The sequence below is a fragment of the Amblyomma mixtum genome, chromosome 2 (assembly GCF_055824585.1).
Source record: "Amblyomma mixtum isolate Tamu chromosome 2, ASM5582458v1, whole genome shotgun sequence".
NCBI lineage: Eukaryota > Metazoa > Arthropoda > Arachnida > Ixodida > Ixodidae > Amblyomma > Amblyomma mixtum.
In genome coordinates this window covers 39,776,794-39,794,362 of record NC_143013.1, presented here as the reverse complement: position 1 = coordinate 39,794,362, position 17,569 = coordinate 39,776,794, and the positions used below count along the sequence as shown (strand labels likewise).

At 49.0% G+C, this 17,569-nt stretch overlaps 2 protein-coding genes across 3 annotated transcripts in view; one reads left to right on the top strand and one right to left on the bottom strand.

The window, feature by feature from the left end:
* Positions 1–2,756, bottom strand: part of LOC149359057 (uncharacterized) — an 81,403-nt gene extending 78,647 nt beyond the window's left edge. For both annotated transcript variants that reach the window (XR_016288753.1, XM_089571241.1), the window contains exon 1: positions 2,499–2,756. The gene's annotated coding sequence lies outside the window, so the exon portion shown is untranslated. The remainder of the gene's footprint in view (positions 1–2,498) is intronic.
* Positions 2,757–4,784: 2,028 nt separating this feature from the next.
* On the top strand, positions 4,785–13,731 carry LOC149359056 (protein Wnt-16-like). The gene is made up of 5 exons (XM_089567608.1): positions 4,785–4,882; positions 6,715–6,932; positions 8,565–8,743; positions 11,881–12,026; positions 13,356–13,731. Exons 1-5 carry the CDS (start codon positions 4,785–4,787, stop codon positions 13,729–13,731), a joined length of 1,017 nt encoding a protein of 338 aa, XP_089423734.1.
* The last annotated feature ends 3,838 nt before the right edge of the window (positions 13,732–17,569 follow it).

Below are 17,569 nucleotides of genomic sequence, written 5' to 3'. Positions count from 1 at the left end.
TCTAAGTTCTCTCTCCAGTGGATAGACAACTTGGTCGAAATGAAACAGCCTAATGCATCTTGCCACCAGAAAACAAAGTTAGGCAAGTTGATTACTAAGAGGCTTATTATACTTAGCTAGTACAAGCTAAGCGCCCTAACCAATGTTTACACAAAAACTCAGTGGCTTAGGCACTTAGCTGACGAGCACCACACCACGGTTTCAATGCTCATATGCATTTAGCTAGGGACAAAAACCTGATGGAGCATTTAAGCCCCGCCTTCAGGGTATGATGTGATAGCGTAAATGGTCCCTTCAGTAGCCTAGGGTTTTCTTGGCATATCACTTCACAGCCATGGAAACTAATTGTTCCTTCGCCATCATGTAAAGCTTAACCTACACTTAAGAATTCCTACGCCATCATGTAACGCTTAACCTAAACTTAAGAATTACTTCGCCATCACGTAACGCTTAACCCACACTTAAGGATACAATGCAATAGCATTACTGATACCTCTCGCACAAGTAGTCCTTCTCTGTCGCCTAGGTTCTACCTACATGCCCAAGTATGCAATATTGGCCATTCCCTACTTTACATTTATTGAACGGAGGAAGTCCTCCTACCGATCCTGGCACAGTGGAGGAGCGGTTAAGTGATGTGCCACTGCCACAGAAGGTGGCTATGTTTGGAACAGCGGCTGTTTCAAACACAGCCACTGGTGGGGTTTCTGAGATCCAGGTTGTGATAACGTCACAAGGTCACGTGACTTAGTGACAGGAGGGCCACCGGAATTTTTTCTCTTAATGCCGACTACACTGACAGCAGCATTTATGCATTTTAACAATATTTTGTTAAAATGCATGAATGCCAGTACACATTACAAAACTGCCGGTGGTCAAAAGTAACCTGGACCCCGCAGCAGGGCATCCTTCAATGTCCTCTGTCTAGCTTTGGAGCATTAATTGGCAAGTACTATGTACTTTCCCACGACTTTTCTTTGAATAACAAATAAGGAGATCTGGTGCAAAGCCCACAGTTTGCATTTGTAACGCCTTGATAGATGCACAGTCTTTCGTTCTACTGTGTCAAGCTACAAATTTGCAAAGGACGTCGCCGACAGTGAAGCAAGAGCATTACGTTTTGCCCCAAAAAATAATTCATTAGTACAAGAAAATGATAGCAGACTGCCAATAAATTTCGACCACCTGGGGTTCTTTAACGTGCACTGACATTGCACAGTACATGGGCCTCTAGAATTTCGCCTCCATCGAAATTCGACCGCCGTGGCCGGGATCGAATCCGCATCTTTCGGGTCAGCAGCCGAGCGCCATGACCACTGATTCACCGCGGCAGCAAAAAAAAAAAAAAAAAGAGGTGCCGTTTTGGAGCTCTCGGGAATAATTTCGACCACCTGGGGATCTTTAACGTGCTCTGAAATCGCACAGCATATGGGCGCATTTTTGCATTTCGCCTCCATCAAAACGCGGCCGCCGTGCGGCTGGATTTGAACCCGGATACTCGGCTCAGCGCCGAGCACGCTCACCACTCATCCAGGACTTTAATTCTGCTATTCAAATGCGCCTCGTGAGGGCAGTAGTAAACGTTCATCGTGTAGTCAAATTAATTTTAACAACTTTTAATATTACCCTCTCGGGGCACTAATTAACGAGTGTTTCTATTTCGTAGTCGCTGCCGAAGCACCCAGCTCGACTGTAGGAAGCTAGCTCAGCCTGCTTTTCTTTAATGCGTTAGGATTAAAACAGTGCTGCGAACAAAAACCTGTCTGTCGGCTTGTGCACGGTGTCAGTGAAAAAGGAGAGTAGGCGGCGCACGCAGCGCGCTGCAATTTAGCTGCAATGCAGCCTCGCATGATGTCGGTCGGCTCACGCGGCTCTTCCGTGGCGTTCGGCGCTCGGGCACCGACGGACACGTGTCGCGCGTTCCAAGAGTCCCGTAGTGTTTTGTGCGCAAAACTAATGCTACTGCGTTACTGTTACACGAATCCCATTGATCGCACTTCGTTCATTTTAATTAGGTGGAATTACAATGAAACATGGGATACATTCCAGTAGTGGTTTGGTTTATGGGGTTTAACGTCCCAAAGCGACTCAGGCTATGAGAGACGCCGTAGTGAAGGGCTCCGGAAATTTCGACCACCGGGGTTCTTTAACGTGCACTGACATCGCACAGTACACGAGTCTCTAGAATTTCTCCCACAAAGAAATTCAACCGCCGCGGCCGGGATCGAACCGGCGTCTTTCGGGGCAGCAGCCGCGCGCCATAACCACTGAGCCACCGCGGCGGCTCGAGTAGTGCAGCAGGGGGCACGGGGATCAGTGGAGGAAAAGGGAGAGGGGGCCTAGATGCGCATTAGCCCAGGGCCCCCACTTTTCTTAATCCGGCCCTGCCCGGTGTTCACCAACGAGTATCAAGATCTCACTGCTCTAAGGAGGGCTTGAATTTGCTCTTGACCTACTCCCGCGGGGCTCTAACAGCGCATCGAGAACATGGAGCTTACCAGTCCGCGGGTGACGATGTATGTAGGAAGCCAGAGGATGGGCACCGTCATGAGGATCTCAATCTACACCTGCAGGGTGGGCGGGCTCGCCGAGAACACCAGCAGGTCCACCGCGGTGGCCACCAGGGCACCGATCACGCCTGCGTCATTCACGGCACCATGAAGGATAATTTTACCCGGCTCCCCACGAGTAAGCCTGGAGTGTTATTGCGATGGCAATAAAAGTGTCATCGGGGAAAAAAAAATTGTGCCATCGGTCATAAAATTATACCACTGGCCGCAGGAAAACGACGTCACCAGAGCGAATAATTCCCGTTGGCTGGGGGAAATGACGTCACCAGACCTGGTCATTCTCGTTAGCTGGTCGTAAGAGACCTGACCAGACCGGGTCATTGGCTGAAGGAAGGTGACGTCACCACACCTGATAATTCCCATTGGCTGGAGGGCAGGGACATCACAAGACCGGAAGTGACGTCACATCCCTAAATATATCAACAGCTTGGTTTGGTTTATTGGTTTATTGGGGTTTAACGTCCCAAAGCAACTCAGGCTATGAGGGAGGCCGTAGTGAAGGGCTCCGGAAATTTCGACCACCTGGGGTTCTTTAACGTGCACTGACATCGCACAGCACACGGGCCTCTGGTATTTAGCCTCCATCGAAATTCAATCCCCGCGGCCGGAGTCGAACAAGCGTCTTGGGTCAGCAGCCGAGCACCATAACCGCTGAGCCACCGTGGCGGCCCTCAACAGCTTCTAATGCTATCGAATTAAAAGTCAATGTAATTAGGTGTTCCTGTGCATTTTTTGCCTTCGTGACAACATCTGACTGTGCGAGTATATAAACGGAAGTGCGGGGTGTCGAGTGCTATCACTTCACCGTAAAGGACCACCCACACGAGCTTTAGAACGCGTTCCCCTGAAAGCCTCTTGCGAATCCTTGCATGGACGTTTCCGAAACGTGACCAGTTTGGTTCGCAGCTGGCGGTTGATTATGGTATCTGCAGCAGTCGGCAAGCCAAAGGAGTTAGCGGCTGGTTGGTGCGAAGGCCTTGCCACCAGGCAGATGTGGCCACGTGCTTCGCTGAGTCCCAGACCCCTGTCCTGGATCAAATTCCTGCGGATGTCCTGTACTCTGCTACGTTGGAGATCAAGAAGCTAGGCTTGCATTTGGCTAGAACCGCTTACGTGCACAGCAGCCTATGTTATTTATGCCGTGTGTGTCGCGCTGTAGAATTTGCAGTCACTTTGTTCTACTTCAGCCGTGAGTTCAAGTATTAGTGTGTTTTTAAGTCAAGCCTGGATCTTATGTCACCTGGCCTCCAACCCGCGTACTCGCAGCACGAACGTTTTAAAAGCACTACCTGGCACCGGCGATGACGACTGCTCTCCAATCGTTCAACTATGCAAACTGTTATGGTTTTCAAAGCAAAAACAAAAACCTAGACTGAAAGCAAGAAATCATAGAACCTTGAAATTGCATTGTGAAATTTTCGATGTTTCTTTCCATTTTTTGTCGTCTGAAAAAAACGAAAAAAAAACGGTTCTTTTTTTCAAAATTGCAGTGTTTTTTTCAGGCCTTCACATCTCTAGTCAGGCTGATGGTGGTGATGATGATGGGGTTCTTTAACGTGCACTGACATCGCACAGTACACGGGCCTCTAGAATTTCGCCACCATCGAAATTCGACTGCCGCGGCTGGGATCGAACCCGCGTCTTTCGGGTCAGCAACCGAGTTCCATAGCTACTGAGCCACCGCAGCGGTGTAGGGAGTGAAAGAGAAAAGGGAGAAAGAGGTGCCGTAGTGGCGGGCTCCAGATAATTTTGATCACCTGGGGATCTTTAATCTGCACTGACACCTGACAGCACAAGGGCGCCTTTTGCGTTTCGCCCCCATCGAAACGCGGCAGCCGCGGTCGGGTTTCAACATAAGTGGACATGACTCCTGCTGAACAAAAAATAAATAAATAAAACAATCCCGTGTCCCGCGTCCTGCTCGGTCATCTGCCCGCCACTGATCGCCAACAGTCGATCTGCTCCGAGTGCGTATATTATTCCACGCACTGCGAATGACAGGCTGGAGATGAACAAACAAAGCGGCAACGAAGAGTGGGCACGGACGCGCTCAGCCAATGAGGGCACGCCTTGGAAGGCGACACCGCCCCCTTGGTCCCGCCCGCGAAACTGACTCTGGCTTGAACCGCGCGGCCAGAGCGAGATTTCCCGACCGCGAAGAGTCGGGCAGTGCACGCGCACCGTGTCTCCGGAGCCTCGTGGCACCGACACGACATGAGCCGGCCACTCCAGCCACTGCTTGTGACGAGGACACTGCCCCTGGTTTGCCTCTTACTGCTCAGCCTGCCCCGTCCGGCGCCCGCCAACTGGATGTGAGTCACACCGGGTCGCTCGATGGAGCGCTCCCAGTAAAATCTACAGGGTGTAATAATAACTGACTGATATAATAACTGATATAATAACTGACCTTTGATTAACTGAAATAAAAATTTTAGACGACAGATGCGATTTCTGTGAGAGACTGGAAGCAAACCACTTTGATTAAGAAGTGCAGTGATAGATGTGCGGTTATATGAATTGTAAATAAACCGTGCTGCTTTCTTTCGGACTCTGTCTAATTTAGCAATGTTAGATTTAGTGAAAGGATCCCAGATTATGACGGCATATTCTAACATGGGGCGAATAATAGTGTTATACGAAAGTGAACGTACACTGGGGGGGGGGGGGGGGGGGGGGGGGCGAGCTTCAGAGCACGTCGGAGAAAAAATAGTTTGCGTAGGGCATTAGCTGTAACGTTGTCAACGTGCTCTGTCCAACAGAGGTTATTGCAGATCCGCAGACCTACGTATTTGTAAGTATTCACTTGAGAGAGAACTTTGTTTTTAGCAGTATAGTTAAACAAAAGAGGCTTCTTTTCTGGGTTATACGCATGAACACTGTTTTATCATAATTAACGCACATTTGCCATTGGTCACACCATGTTATTATCTTAGTGAAATCGTCATGAAATTGCTAGGAATATACGCGTGCTAGGAGAATTCGATGAAATGGAATTGTGTAGGAATACCACTGCCTCTTAGTTTTCAATATAAACGTGCACGCTTACAGTAGTCACTGAAAGGTTCATTAATCGCTTTCAGTTAATTAGGTGCCTGACGGCGTCAATTATCATCTCACTTTGTGTCCCCGTGGCCGCATAACTTATGTGCAGAGGTAGATTTTATGTACCACGCAGTGCCTAATTTTAAGAAATCTTTAAAGTTTATATTTGAACACCCTGTATTAAAAGCGAACGTACAATTTGTCTTGTACCTGGGCGTCAAAAAGCACATTCATCAGCGGGAAGTACCGGAACCGGGAGAGAGAGCGCGAGTGTGGACAGCTCTGTGAAGCAAGCTCTCTATACGAGGATGAGATCGATGAGGAAAGCGGCACGGGGCGCATTTTATTAACCGTTCTGCCACCCCGCGCATATCATACTGCGGCGAAGTTTAGCAAGCGTGCGATAATGCAGTACCTTGCTACATCAGCGCTGACTTCTGACTATACCAGCATCTTCCTTTCTCCTGCAGCAGTAAATAAAGACGACCTCGCAAGCTTCAGGTTCCTTTCACGCGGTCGCATTCAGCAATTAAATTTCTGCCTTCCCAGGCCTGGTCCGGTGATCCCCCCCTTGCGCCAGTTTGGTGCTGAACCCAAAACTAGTGATCCCTTTCAGCTGTCCTGCCGCTGCTTGCTCGAAATCCCGCTTCAACAACTTTATGTGCATTTGTCCTTTGCCTTGTAGTTTCTATGCTTGGACAAGGCAACAGTAAGGTGCACTCTGCCATACACGACTTCCTTCTATAGCATCGAAACGGTTCCCTTGCTAAATGCCTTCTCTATAATTATTACCTTTTCAGCTTATACCCGCGATTCCTTTTTATTCTAACCTTCCTACTTCCTGCACGTGAAGCCCTCCTTCCGCGTTCAGCCATCTATCTCCCTAAAAGGGAAATTTCAATTGCGATATATTTTTTGTTCATCAGGAAATAACCGCCCCTGTCTTGAGCCAATTCTGCAGAGTGGGCAGGTGCGATTTTTAACCCGTGGATAACAACTACAACATATAGTGGCTCACGACTTTGTTCTACCTTGTATGCTTGAGCCAGCGGAAGGAAATCTCCGAGGTCCTCCCTCGTCCTGTCCTGTCCTGTCTCTTCAGGTACCTGGGCACCCTGGGCGGCCGCGTGGTGGACACGGTGTGCGAGTCCTCCTCTCCCCTTCTGGGCCGGGGCCAGCGGCAGCTGTGTCGGCAGCAGCCGGGCACCGTGGCCGCCGTGGCCGCGGGGGCGAGGCTGGCGCTCGCCCACTGCCAGCGGCTCTTCCGACACGAGCCGTGGAACTGCTCGCAGCACAGCTTCGGACACACGCTGCGGAGGGGTGCGCGCACGCCTCTTCCCTTCCCTTCCCTTTGCAATGCGCCTTGTTTTGCCATTTTGGTCAATTTTTGTTTCGGCGAACATTTTTGTGTCTGTGTTTAGGCATGCACGCGCACGTGTCACGTATGTACAGAAAGAAAGTCTGCTTTCCAGCCTCATGTATGGTGTAGCCGGACGGCATCAAATAAAACTAGCCCGCGACGCATCGAAATCAAACGTTGCTAATTCCATGACCAAATCGTCAGCTAGGCAGTCGGAGACCAGCATCTGGAAGCCCGAGGAAAAATCATCAGTCAACTCGAAGCAATGATTAATGCTTGAAAGCATCAAGCGATTTAGTAAGCCCAAAAATCCGCAAAGCAGGGGAAAAAATTGTGAACAGGAGGATCAATTCTCTTCGGTAATGAAGAGAGAAACCTTCCCGGAAGGGTTGCTCAGTCCGAGAGTCCTCTGGGCTTCCCCTGTGAAAACAAATAATGAGGGAGGGAAATCTTTACAACAATGAACTTGCTCCGCCTAACAAATTTCTGCCGACATAATTTGCTTTGGGCTGCACGCTTCACTGCACGCTTCACTGCTGAAGCAGTGAGTTCGCTGTCTTTAATCAAGAAGGAAGCTTTGCTGAAGCAAGCAGTGGATTCGACAGCGCAGACGGTTGTCGGTCGTTCACAGCTGCAGGGCTACCAAAACGTTAAGATAAGGTTTCACTAAGAGATATCTTTCTTCTCCAGTCAACCGTTTAATCAGTCACTACACCAAGAAGCATCCAAGTTTATCATTCTCGCCCTTTCTTTTTTCTTTTATGGTAAGAAAATAATCACGCATTAAGCCTACCAGGCTAAGTAGTTATCAAAATGAAGATCTCAAACTCTCCCCTGCCAAGCCCTCGGTATTGAAAGTGATAGGTGCTCGAAACGAGCATTTATCCCTTCCTCTCAGCCTCAGCTTAATAGGCAGTTGCATTTCCACGTGTAAATTAACAGACAAATGCATTTTCTCGCAAGTCAACACAGTGAAACCCCCCTCCTTCCAACGGAAAAGGTAAATCACTAGCTCAGAGACGTTTAATACTGCAGCACGCAAAAAACGAAAACCATGAAAATTTCCTGTTTTTAATATGACGTTTATTATTCTTTCAAAAAGTCATATTCCTCATCAATTGGCGGCCTTGGTTTGTAGGGATGGGAAGTTTGTGAGAGGTTCTTATATTTTTCTGTAACGGCTGTTACTGAATGGTCCTTCAAGCGCAAATTCAATCATTTGGAAGTAGCGGCTTCAGCCTGAGCAGTGGACCGTTAAAAGAGCAGTGAGCACCAAACCGGGGTCTAAAGGATAAGAGGAGACTGTTGTAACGCAACACAGGACAAGCAGCTGTGAGCACCGCAATTCAGGTATTGTGCTCACCATTGGACGCCCTGAGCATGCTCAAGTTCATCCCATCAAGGAGCGTATCAAATTATACCGCGTTCATAGCATTCGTGTAGCAGCGCATAGCGTCAGATGAAGAGAATAGGGATAACAGCAAAATGTCGGGAAGTACGGTTAAAATCTGGGTTACTCCCACTGTAAAGCTTTTCACGATTCTTACACACAATGCAATGGCAATAATAAGCCACGCCATACGCACCCGCAGGCAGCCCCGAGACGGCGTTCCTGTACGCCCTGCACAGCGCCGGCGTGGCGCACACGGTGGCCCGCGCCTGCGCCACGGGCCAGCTCAAGGAGTGCGCCTGCGGATCGGCCGCGGGGGGACACACAGCGGCAGCCACGCCCGGAGCGTGGCGCTGGGGTGGCTGCTCCGACGACGTACAGGTCGGTGCAGCACTGCCGTACCGAGGGTGTTCACTGACGCCTCGGAAAAGGCTTCCATCAACGGCAGCTAGCATTATCTATCCCGCGTCTTTTGTGAGAGGGCAGAAGTGTGTTGTGGAATATCGTTCTTGAGCATGCAACCTACTCAGCAGGCCTTGTGTCACTCAAGTGGAGCTTGAACTCTAGAGCAAAACTCCGCAGGTTCATGAGTGGTGCGGCCGTGTTAGACGGAGGCGAAGATCATTTTACTCTTCCTTAATGAAGGGTCATTAGTCGTCTTTGGAATAAATTTATGCATTCATTCATTAAAGAGTGGCGGTTTCTGGAAGCATTTGTCTCAGTCCTAGCAAAAGCAATAAGACGAGCTAAAAAATAAAGCAAATGTCCCACTCGGAGCGCATGCCTTAAAATTGATCTATACAAGAACGATCGGTCCATGCGATTTGGAGAGGCGGTCCGTTCGACGTCCATAGGAGGCACTGGTATAAGTGGGCGTTTTTGTAGAGGCAACACTTGGCTTTGACAAGAAGTGCAAGAGTTAGCTCGTAACTGCATACAAAACGTGTTTGGCGAATATCGGAGAAGCATGGACGAGATATTTTGTTTAGTGCCTCCAGCTCATAGCATGACCAGCCCAGATTACGGGCTTATCCCGCCCAAGTGGCATGAGTGTGGCCATCGGGACACATTAGAAATCAGCCACCGTGACTATGGCGTGGTGAAACTATACAAGCACAATTGTCAAAGTCAGTCTTGCAGCAACGAACACAAAATCTGTGCGTATGTGCAAGCAGCAAGCACAGTACCACTCTTCTTACGTACCCCGGGACATATTTCATAAAACGCATGCAACAGAAAGTTATGTCATGTTACTAGACCTCGCATCTGCGTGGAGCTAATTTCCAAAGACTGATACTTTGTTTCTTATTAATGTTCTTTTTAGTAATTGATGACAGTTACGTCAGCTATAGAAAGGAGGGCGCATTTGCAGCTAGGCAGAGGTTTAGGGGAAAGGCGTATGGACAGGGCAGCGTTGTTTATGAGCTCACATGCATTGTGCTCAGTCGGTTTCAGTGGCGGGCGCGTTGCTACCTGTACTTTTGTAATACTCAGAATCGCTGAATCGCCGGAAGCTAAATGTAAACGCACAGATTTTTAAAATTAATTCCTCTGTTTTTGTTTACTGATCGGAAGAAGAAAAGTGAGCAACTGCTTCTCAGATTGGGCTTCTAGAACGACCAACGAAGAACACGCCCAAACCATGCACTCGTCGGTCATGAGCTCTGTGATGAGCTTGCTCAAACCTTGGAACTTGGTAACTGTCCGCAAAATTGATGCTCCTTTCCTTCGTAGGCAGCAGCTTGTCGCCACTTTCTCAAGCACTTCGTGTCGCCTCGTTGGAACCCTAACACCTCAGGATGATATTCTATGAAACGCGAGCAAGACAATTGAATCGGGAACAGCAAAATGAGAATGTTTTATTTCAAGGAGACTGAATACTGGCGGGCTTGATTTCTTTCAAATATTTTTGTGTTCTTGAGTTCGTATTACAGTCATTCTATTCGCATTTCATTTGACGCTGATAACACAAGTGAAGTCAGTGATACTGGAAGACAATCTTTATTATTCGAGATGTTTCCCATTAGGCATAATAAGAAAGGGAGATAAGTTAATCGGGAACAGCAAAATGAGAATGTTTTATTTCAGGCAGACTGAATACTGGCGCGCTTGATTTCTTTCAAATATTTTTGTGTTCTTGAGTTCATATTACAGACATTCTATTCATTTGACGCTAATAATACAAGTGAAGTCAATGATACTGGAATATTAAAGGACGGGTATTCATTGATTAAAAGTGATATAAAGGCGTGCGAAATGTTTAAGAGTAGCTGAAAGCAAAAAAAATGGCAGCGATTTGAGTACTTAGGTATATGTACGTGCTAGCGCACATATCCTACCCGGCCTGGGTAGCACATATATTCCACCCGGAGGGCAGGCTCTCACCTGCCTCGAGACCATGCTCCAGACAAGCACGCACACAATGGCTAAGTGCGGGGAATGGCCACTATAAGTGCTAGCTCACTAAAAAAAAAAAAATGAATCCAGGAAAAGATGCTACTTGCCAGGGCGACGAAAAAAGATGGACGGCGATAGCTCACGCGTAGTACAAGACGCGATGATTTACATGCGGGAACTACCGAAGTTGGTCGGTGGCTCTAGCTTTCGGCTTCTGATCCAAATCAAATCCTAGTCGCGGCGTACCTGCATCCTCCCTCAGGACAAGCCCTTCGAGGTGCGCTTTGGTATCTCGGTGGAGGGAAGCGCAGAATAATCACAGGGCGGAAGGAAGGGAGCACAAAAGAAGCGCGGCGTCGGTACTGCGCTTTGTCTACCCTTCCAATGTGCGTCACCGAACTGACTTTTCACAAGACATCACCGAGCGCTTTCTTTACAGAGCACGTTACCCTGTAAAGCGTTTGTCACCGCAGCATGTTTCTCTACGTAAGAAAGAATGCTTTACAGGCATGACATGGAGGCTGTTAAAGGCGCCAAACATACGAAAGGAAACACAAACAAGAAATAGGAAATTGAGTGATTCCGATAAAACCGTTTATGGCAGAACGCTGCCTCTTTGTTGCCTAATGGGGGGATAAAGGAAATAGGGAGGTGGTGAAGAGAGACCATACCATACCATACCATACCATACCATACCATACCATACCATACCATACCATACCATACCATACCATACCATACCATACCATACCATACCATACCCTGCCATACCGTACCGTACCGTACCGTACCGTACCATGTAGACGGGTCTACATCTGCGCAGGTTTGTGGCGACCGACTTCCGCAGCTCGCCTAGGCCCTCTTCACATGCCCCTCTCGTTAGAACAAATTCGTTCACTCCTTCCTTCATTCCTTTAATCACGGTGCCCAACATTGAGACACTGATTTCATTTCCCCATGTGAATTCCCTCTCCATGTGTCCACCCATGCCAAGTCGGAGTGCAGCTGTAGTCGCAACAGACATTCCAGGGTACTGTCCGCACCCAGCAGCAATTATTTACGGAACGTTGAAAGCGTGAGACCGACTACATGACTGTGACTACTGTGTCCTTGCTGCGCAGGCGGGCCTGAGAGTGTCCCGGCAGCTGGGCCGCGCCGCCGAGCGCTCATCGCGCAGCACCGAGCCCCTGCGGCAGGCAGCCAACCTGCACAACCTACGCGCCGGGAGGATCGCGCTCTCCTCCAGGGTGCGGCTGCGCTGCCGCTGGTGAGTGGGACACTCTTTTTTTTTTTTTTTAATGCGCGAGCATTAATACTGCCATCTTCGAAAAACCTGTCCGTCTGGCGTTTTGTGATGCCGCCGCACTCGAGAAGGCCTTCGCCCACTACTCCCCCGCCTTTGCTCTCCACCCATAAGGCGGGTGTCCGGCCTAACGTACGCTACGAAGGAGCGGGGTGGGCAAAGAGGAAGGGGGAACTCGTGACATCACAAGTGTCGTCATTACGTTCGGACCAATCACTGAATGCCTCTCTGACCAGTCAGCATGACGTTACTCTAATCTGATCAATTACTTTGGCACGTTGTCATGGCGTCATGTACGACGTCACCCTATTATGACCAATATGGCTTGGTGTGTTACAGCGCCAACGATCCGGCATTAACGGTAAACGTATCGTGAACACGTGCCTCTTTAAAAGTTGCAGCTTAGACTTTTTCGGATATAATATTTAGGGTCAAGGTTATACATGTGAAAGAATTGCCGAAGAGCTTTTAAGCACGAACGCGCAGCGCCACATTTGCCAGTTATTTACATGTTTGACTTCGGAGAAAATTCGTTCTTTACATCCACTAGTAGAAAATCTTACTTCGCTAAAACCAAGTGTGGAACGCGTGAGCTCTCAAGGCGAGATTTTAAGAGGAGGGAAAATCATGCTTGGTTCTTAATATCGATCTGCTCTACCAATATCTATCTGTACGCTATCGCTGTATCGCCATCGCTGCATGATCCAAATCAGCAGCCACTACCTGCCCTAAGTGGTAAGGGAATACGTGTACTTAGAGCAGGTAGTGGCTAATGGTCCCGATCATGAGAGGGAAATAACTACAAGATTAAGAATGGGGTGGAGCGCATATGGCAGGCTCTCTCAGATCATGAATGGTAGTTTACCAAATGCCCTCAAGAGAAAAGTATATCTTACCGGTACTCACCTACGGGGCAGAAACGTGGTAGCTAACAAAGATTCAGCTTAAGGACAACGCAGTGAGCTATGGAAAGAAAAATGATACGTCTAACGTTAAGAGACCGCAAGTTGGCACAGTGTGTGAGGGAACAAACGCGGGTTAATGACGTCTGGCTGAAATAAAGAGGAAGAGATGGGCTTGGGCAGGGCATGTAATGTGAATGCAGGATAACCGCTGGTCCTTAGGGTAACAGAGTGGATTCCAAAAGAAGGCAAGCGTAGCAGGGGGGGCCAAAAAGTTAGGTGGGCGGATGAGATTAAGAAGTTTGCGAGATACGGTGGCTGCAGCTGGCAAAAGACAGGGTTAATTGGAAAGACATGGGAGAGGCTGATGATGATGATGATCGGCGTGCAGCCACGGCGTGTCCGGCTCTTGCGGCCTGCGCTCGTGCTGGCGCACGCTTGCTCCGCTGGCATCCGTGGGGCGGCTGCTGCGCGGCCGCTACCGGCGCTCAGTGCGGCTGCGGCGTCCGGGCGACCCGCGGCCTCGGCCGTCGGACCTGGTGCACGTGCGACCCTCGCCCGACTTCTGCCGGCCCGAACCCGGGGTTCCGGGCAGCCAGGGGCGACCCTGCGCCGACCCTTCGTCGTGTCGGCGGCTCTGCTGCGGCCGCGGCTTCGAGACGCGCACGCTGCGCCGCCTGCAGCGCTGCCGCTGCCGATTCCACTGGTGCTGCTACGTCACCTGCGACACCTGCGAGACCAGGGTGCAGCTGCACGCCTGCCGATGAAAAGGCGCCGAGTGACGTCACTCTTTGCGGAAGCCACAGGGTTATTTACTGTCACGTGCCGCTTGGATGCCTCCTTTTGAGAGAGTTCTTTTCTTTCGCTGTTGCCATTTAAACGTGAATCGCGCAGCGGTTGAAACCGGATCGATCGATGCTGAGCCTAGCCTCACGATCCTTACCTGAGGCTCGCTTTTCGTTGTAGGGTGTTGGCGAATGTAAGCACCGATGCACCTAAAGTGAACGAGGATCAGTCACGGGGCTGGTTTACGATTAGGCTGCCATAAGACTACGAAGTCACAGTTTCGCAGCTGATTTGATCGAGATCTCGCGATTTTGGTGCTAGGTGCTTAAGAAAAGGGCTGATAACACAGATATAGATATATGATTTGAATTGACCTTTTACGTGACGGGAGTGAATATCATTCCGGTCTGTTTGGTCCTCCGGTGCAAAGCCTTTGCCTACCAGCCTTTCTTGCAACCAGTTGAAGACACTCGAAACTTATGGATGCTTTCTCTCACTTTCTATCTCTCAAAGTTTCTGCTATCACTTGCGTTCCCATAGCTCGCTGTCATGTCTTCAATCGGATATTACTCTTTTTCGTTACCCTGTACCCATTGGTCCAATCAAGTAAGTTAAAAAAGGGGGGGGAAAAACGCACCCTGAAGAATAAGGGACGAAGCGGAAATGGGTGGGTCGTGGGTTGTAGTAGGGGTTTAAGGTCTCAAAGCGACTCAGGTTATGAAGGACGCCGTAGTGAAGGACTCCGGAAATATCGACAGGCCTCCAGGATTTCTCCTCCATCGAAATTCCACCGCCGCGGTGATGATCGAACCCGCGTCGTACGGTTTAGCAGCCGAGTGCCATAGCCACTGAGCCACCTCGGCGGCCGAGCGGAGTGCTATCTGCAGGTGCCATTTAATGCTATGAGTGCGACTGGAGAAACATTGCGAACTAAGAGCCATTATACAGATTCCTCGCGAAACATTCGCTATTCCGTGCTCTGGCTTTCGTCAGTGCTAACGTGAATACAGTCACCTGGAGTTATCAGGAATATCAGCTGACATTACGATGACATCGCGAGGAGTTTTAGCGCGTGGCCTAAAAGAAGAATTTAAAAACTTCTACCTAAAGCACCCCTCGAAGTCTACTACGGTGGATATCCTTTTCTGTTTCCTATCACGGTGGCAGTCTCCCTGACGGCTAGCATGCATAACATATGAAGCGACACCCTTCTTTTCAGTCAAGGAAGCGTGAAACTTTGATCAGACGTTTATTCAATGTATGGCATCGTAAATGAGTGTTATTTTAAAATCCATCACCTTTCCTTTTCAGTGAGCAGATTGAGATGCAAAGTGAAACGCAGCCCATACCGATTGATATCTTGAACTTTATTATGATGGAACAGCCTCTCCTGAATAACCGGTTGTGGCGATCGAACCCCTCACGGATATTCTGCCGCGTGTCCCGTGCTAGTGGTCAGAAAGGCCCCGGGGAGGTTACGAGCTAGAAGAATGCGCATACTACTGCGATGCATTTTATGCAGGGTGTCCCATGGAGTTTCCGCCTTTCACACTTGCCCTGCTTGCTATAACGGCGTTTGTGCCGCCTGTTTACAGGAAATTTCTTCGCGACAAAATTCATAGAAGCGCCCACTGGTTTAATGGCTGTATAACCTGTAGCAGTGAGTTTTTCATTCACTTCGCAGCCCGTTGTCCCTCCGCGCAGTGGAGATGAAGAATAAAGAATACAAGCTCAGAGAAAAAAAAGTGCTTCAAAACACACGGCGTCAAAATTCAAAGGAAAAATATGATATAGATATTGTCAAAGAAAGAAAGAAAGGAAGAAAAGAAAGAAAGGAAGGAAGGAAGGAAAGAAAGAAAGAAAGAAAGAAAGAAAGAAAGAAAGAAAGAAAGAAAGAAAGAAAGAAAGAAAGAAAGAAAGAAAGAAAGAAAGAAAGAAAGAAAGAAAGAAAGAAAGAAAGAAAGAAAGAAAGAAAGAAAGAAAGAAAGAAAGAAAGAAAGAAAGAAAGAAAGAAAGAAAGAAAGAAAGAAAGAAAGAAAGAAAGAAAGAAAGAAAGAAAGAAAGAAAGAAAGAAAGAAAGAAAGAAAGAAAGAAAGAAAGAAAGGTTTGGTTTATGGGGCTTAACGTCCCAAAGCGACTAAGGCTATGAGAGACGCCGTAGTGGAGGGCTCCGGAAATTTCGCCCACCTGGGGTTCTTTTACGTGCACTGACATCGCACAGTACACGGGCCCTCTACTGTGCGATGTCAGTGCACGTAAAAGAACCCCAGGTGGGCGAAATTTCCGGAGCCCTCCACTACGGCGTCTCTCATAGCCTTAGTCGCTTTGGGACGTTAAGCCCCATAAACCAAACCTTTCTTTCTTTCTTTCTTTCTTTCTTTCTTTCTTTCTTTCTTTCTTTCTTTCTTTCTTTCTTTCTTTCTTTCTTTCTTTCTTTCTTTCTTTCTTTCTTTCTTTCTTTCTTTCTTTCTTTCTTTCTTTCTTTCTTTCTTTCCTTCCTTCCTTCCTTCCTTCTTCCTTCCTTCCTTCCTTCTTTCTTTCTTTCTTTCTTTGACAATATCTATATCATATTTTTCAAGAAAGAAAGAAAGAAAGAAAGAAGGAAATCCTGTCAAAAACTATCACGATAATGCCATATAAAGCGCGTGCACTCTTTTGACGTTCATTTCTCTGCCATGGATACCACGTGTTACGCTCAATGCAAAGAATACGACAGCACCAAATCGTGTAAACACCTGTAACTGATATTCTGCCACTGCCGCTGTCCCAGTAAAAGACGAGAGAAAAAGAATTTGAGATCGTACCCGTGGCTTTCATTTCCACCTCTGCGGAGCATCGTACCGTCGTTTTATCTGATTTTGCGTCCTTTTTCACACGAGCGCTAGAAATTGAAAAAAAAAAACCAGAAGCGAATTTCTGCCGCAGCTTTGTCTCTGAAGTACATGAGATGGTGTCAAGTAGTACATTCAGGCAGACTTCGTGTCAATCTTAGGATGGTGTCCAAGTGACGTGAAGCGCATCGGGTTTATATATATGTGTCTGTTCATATTCCCCGAACGAACAGTCGTCCAACGAAGGAGAACCTGCCTCTCTTCCTCTCCTTCACTTGTCTCCCGGCTCGCGCTGTCTTCACCGCACCTGACGCGCCCCGCCCGAAACAAGTCTTCCACGTTGTTTTAATCTCTCGAGTGCGCTTCGTTGCATCCGCTTCGAGGCGTTGCCGCCCCGGGGCGTCAAGCGCAGACTCTACGCGTCAGGAACAACAAGGAAAAGGAGCTGCAGGGAAGAGGAGAGAGAGGGTGGGGGCCACACCCCGCCACCTACCCAACACACGCACACACACACCTGAGAAACTAATTTTCCCGTCTGCGTTACCAAACGATGCCGCGCGCGTCACAACAGGAGCGGCATGTAGCCGTAGGGTGGAACAAAGAGTCGAGAGATGGAAAAAAGAAATAGAGGTAATGCAAGAGGAGGGCGACGAGAGAGAGAGAGAGCGCTTATTATCCGGCGGCCATCCGTCTCAGTCGTGCGGGAGGAGACGTACGACGTTTGGAGCCTGCCGCCGCAAGCTGTCGTCTGCTCGACTCGGGGCCGAAGCGCGTCGGTCCGTGGCGTTCGCAGCTGCCGCCACCCCGCGGCTTCTTCGGGCGTCGGTGGCGGCGATGCGGCGGGCGCAGCCATCCGCGTTTCTCGGCGAACACGCTCGGATGGAGCGCAACCCCGGGTTGACGCTCCTCGAATGCACGCACGCACAGACTGAAGCGGGGCGGCGACGCGTCAAGTCGACCAAGTGTCAGGCGCAAACGCCACCGAGTG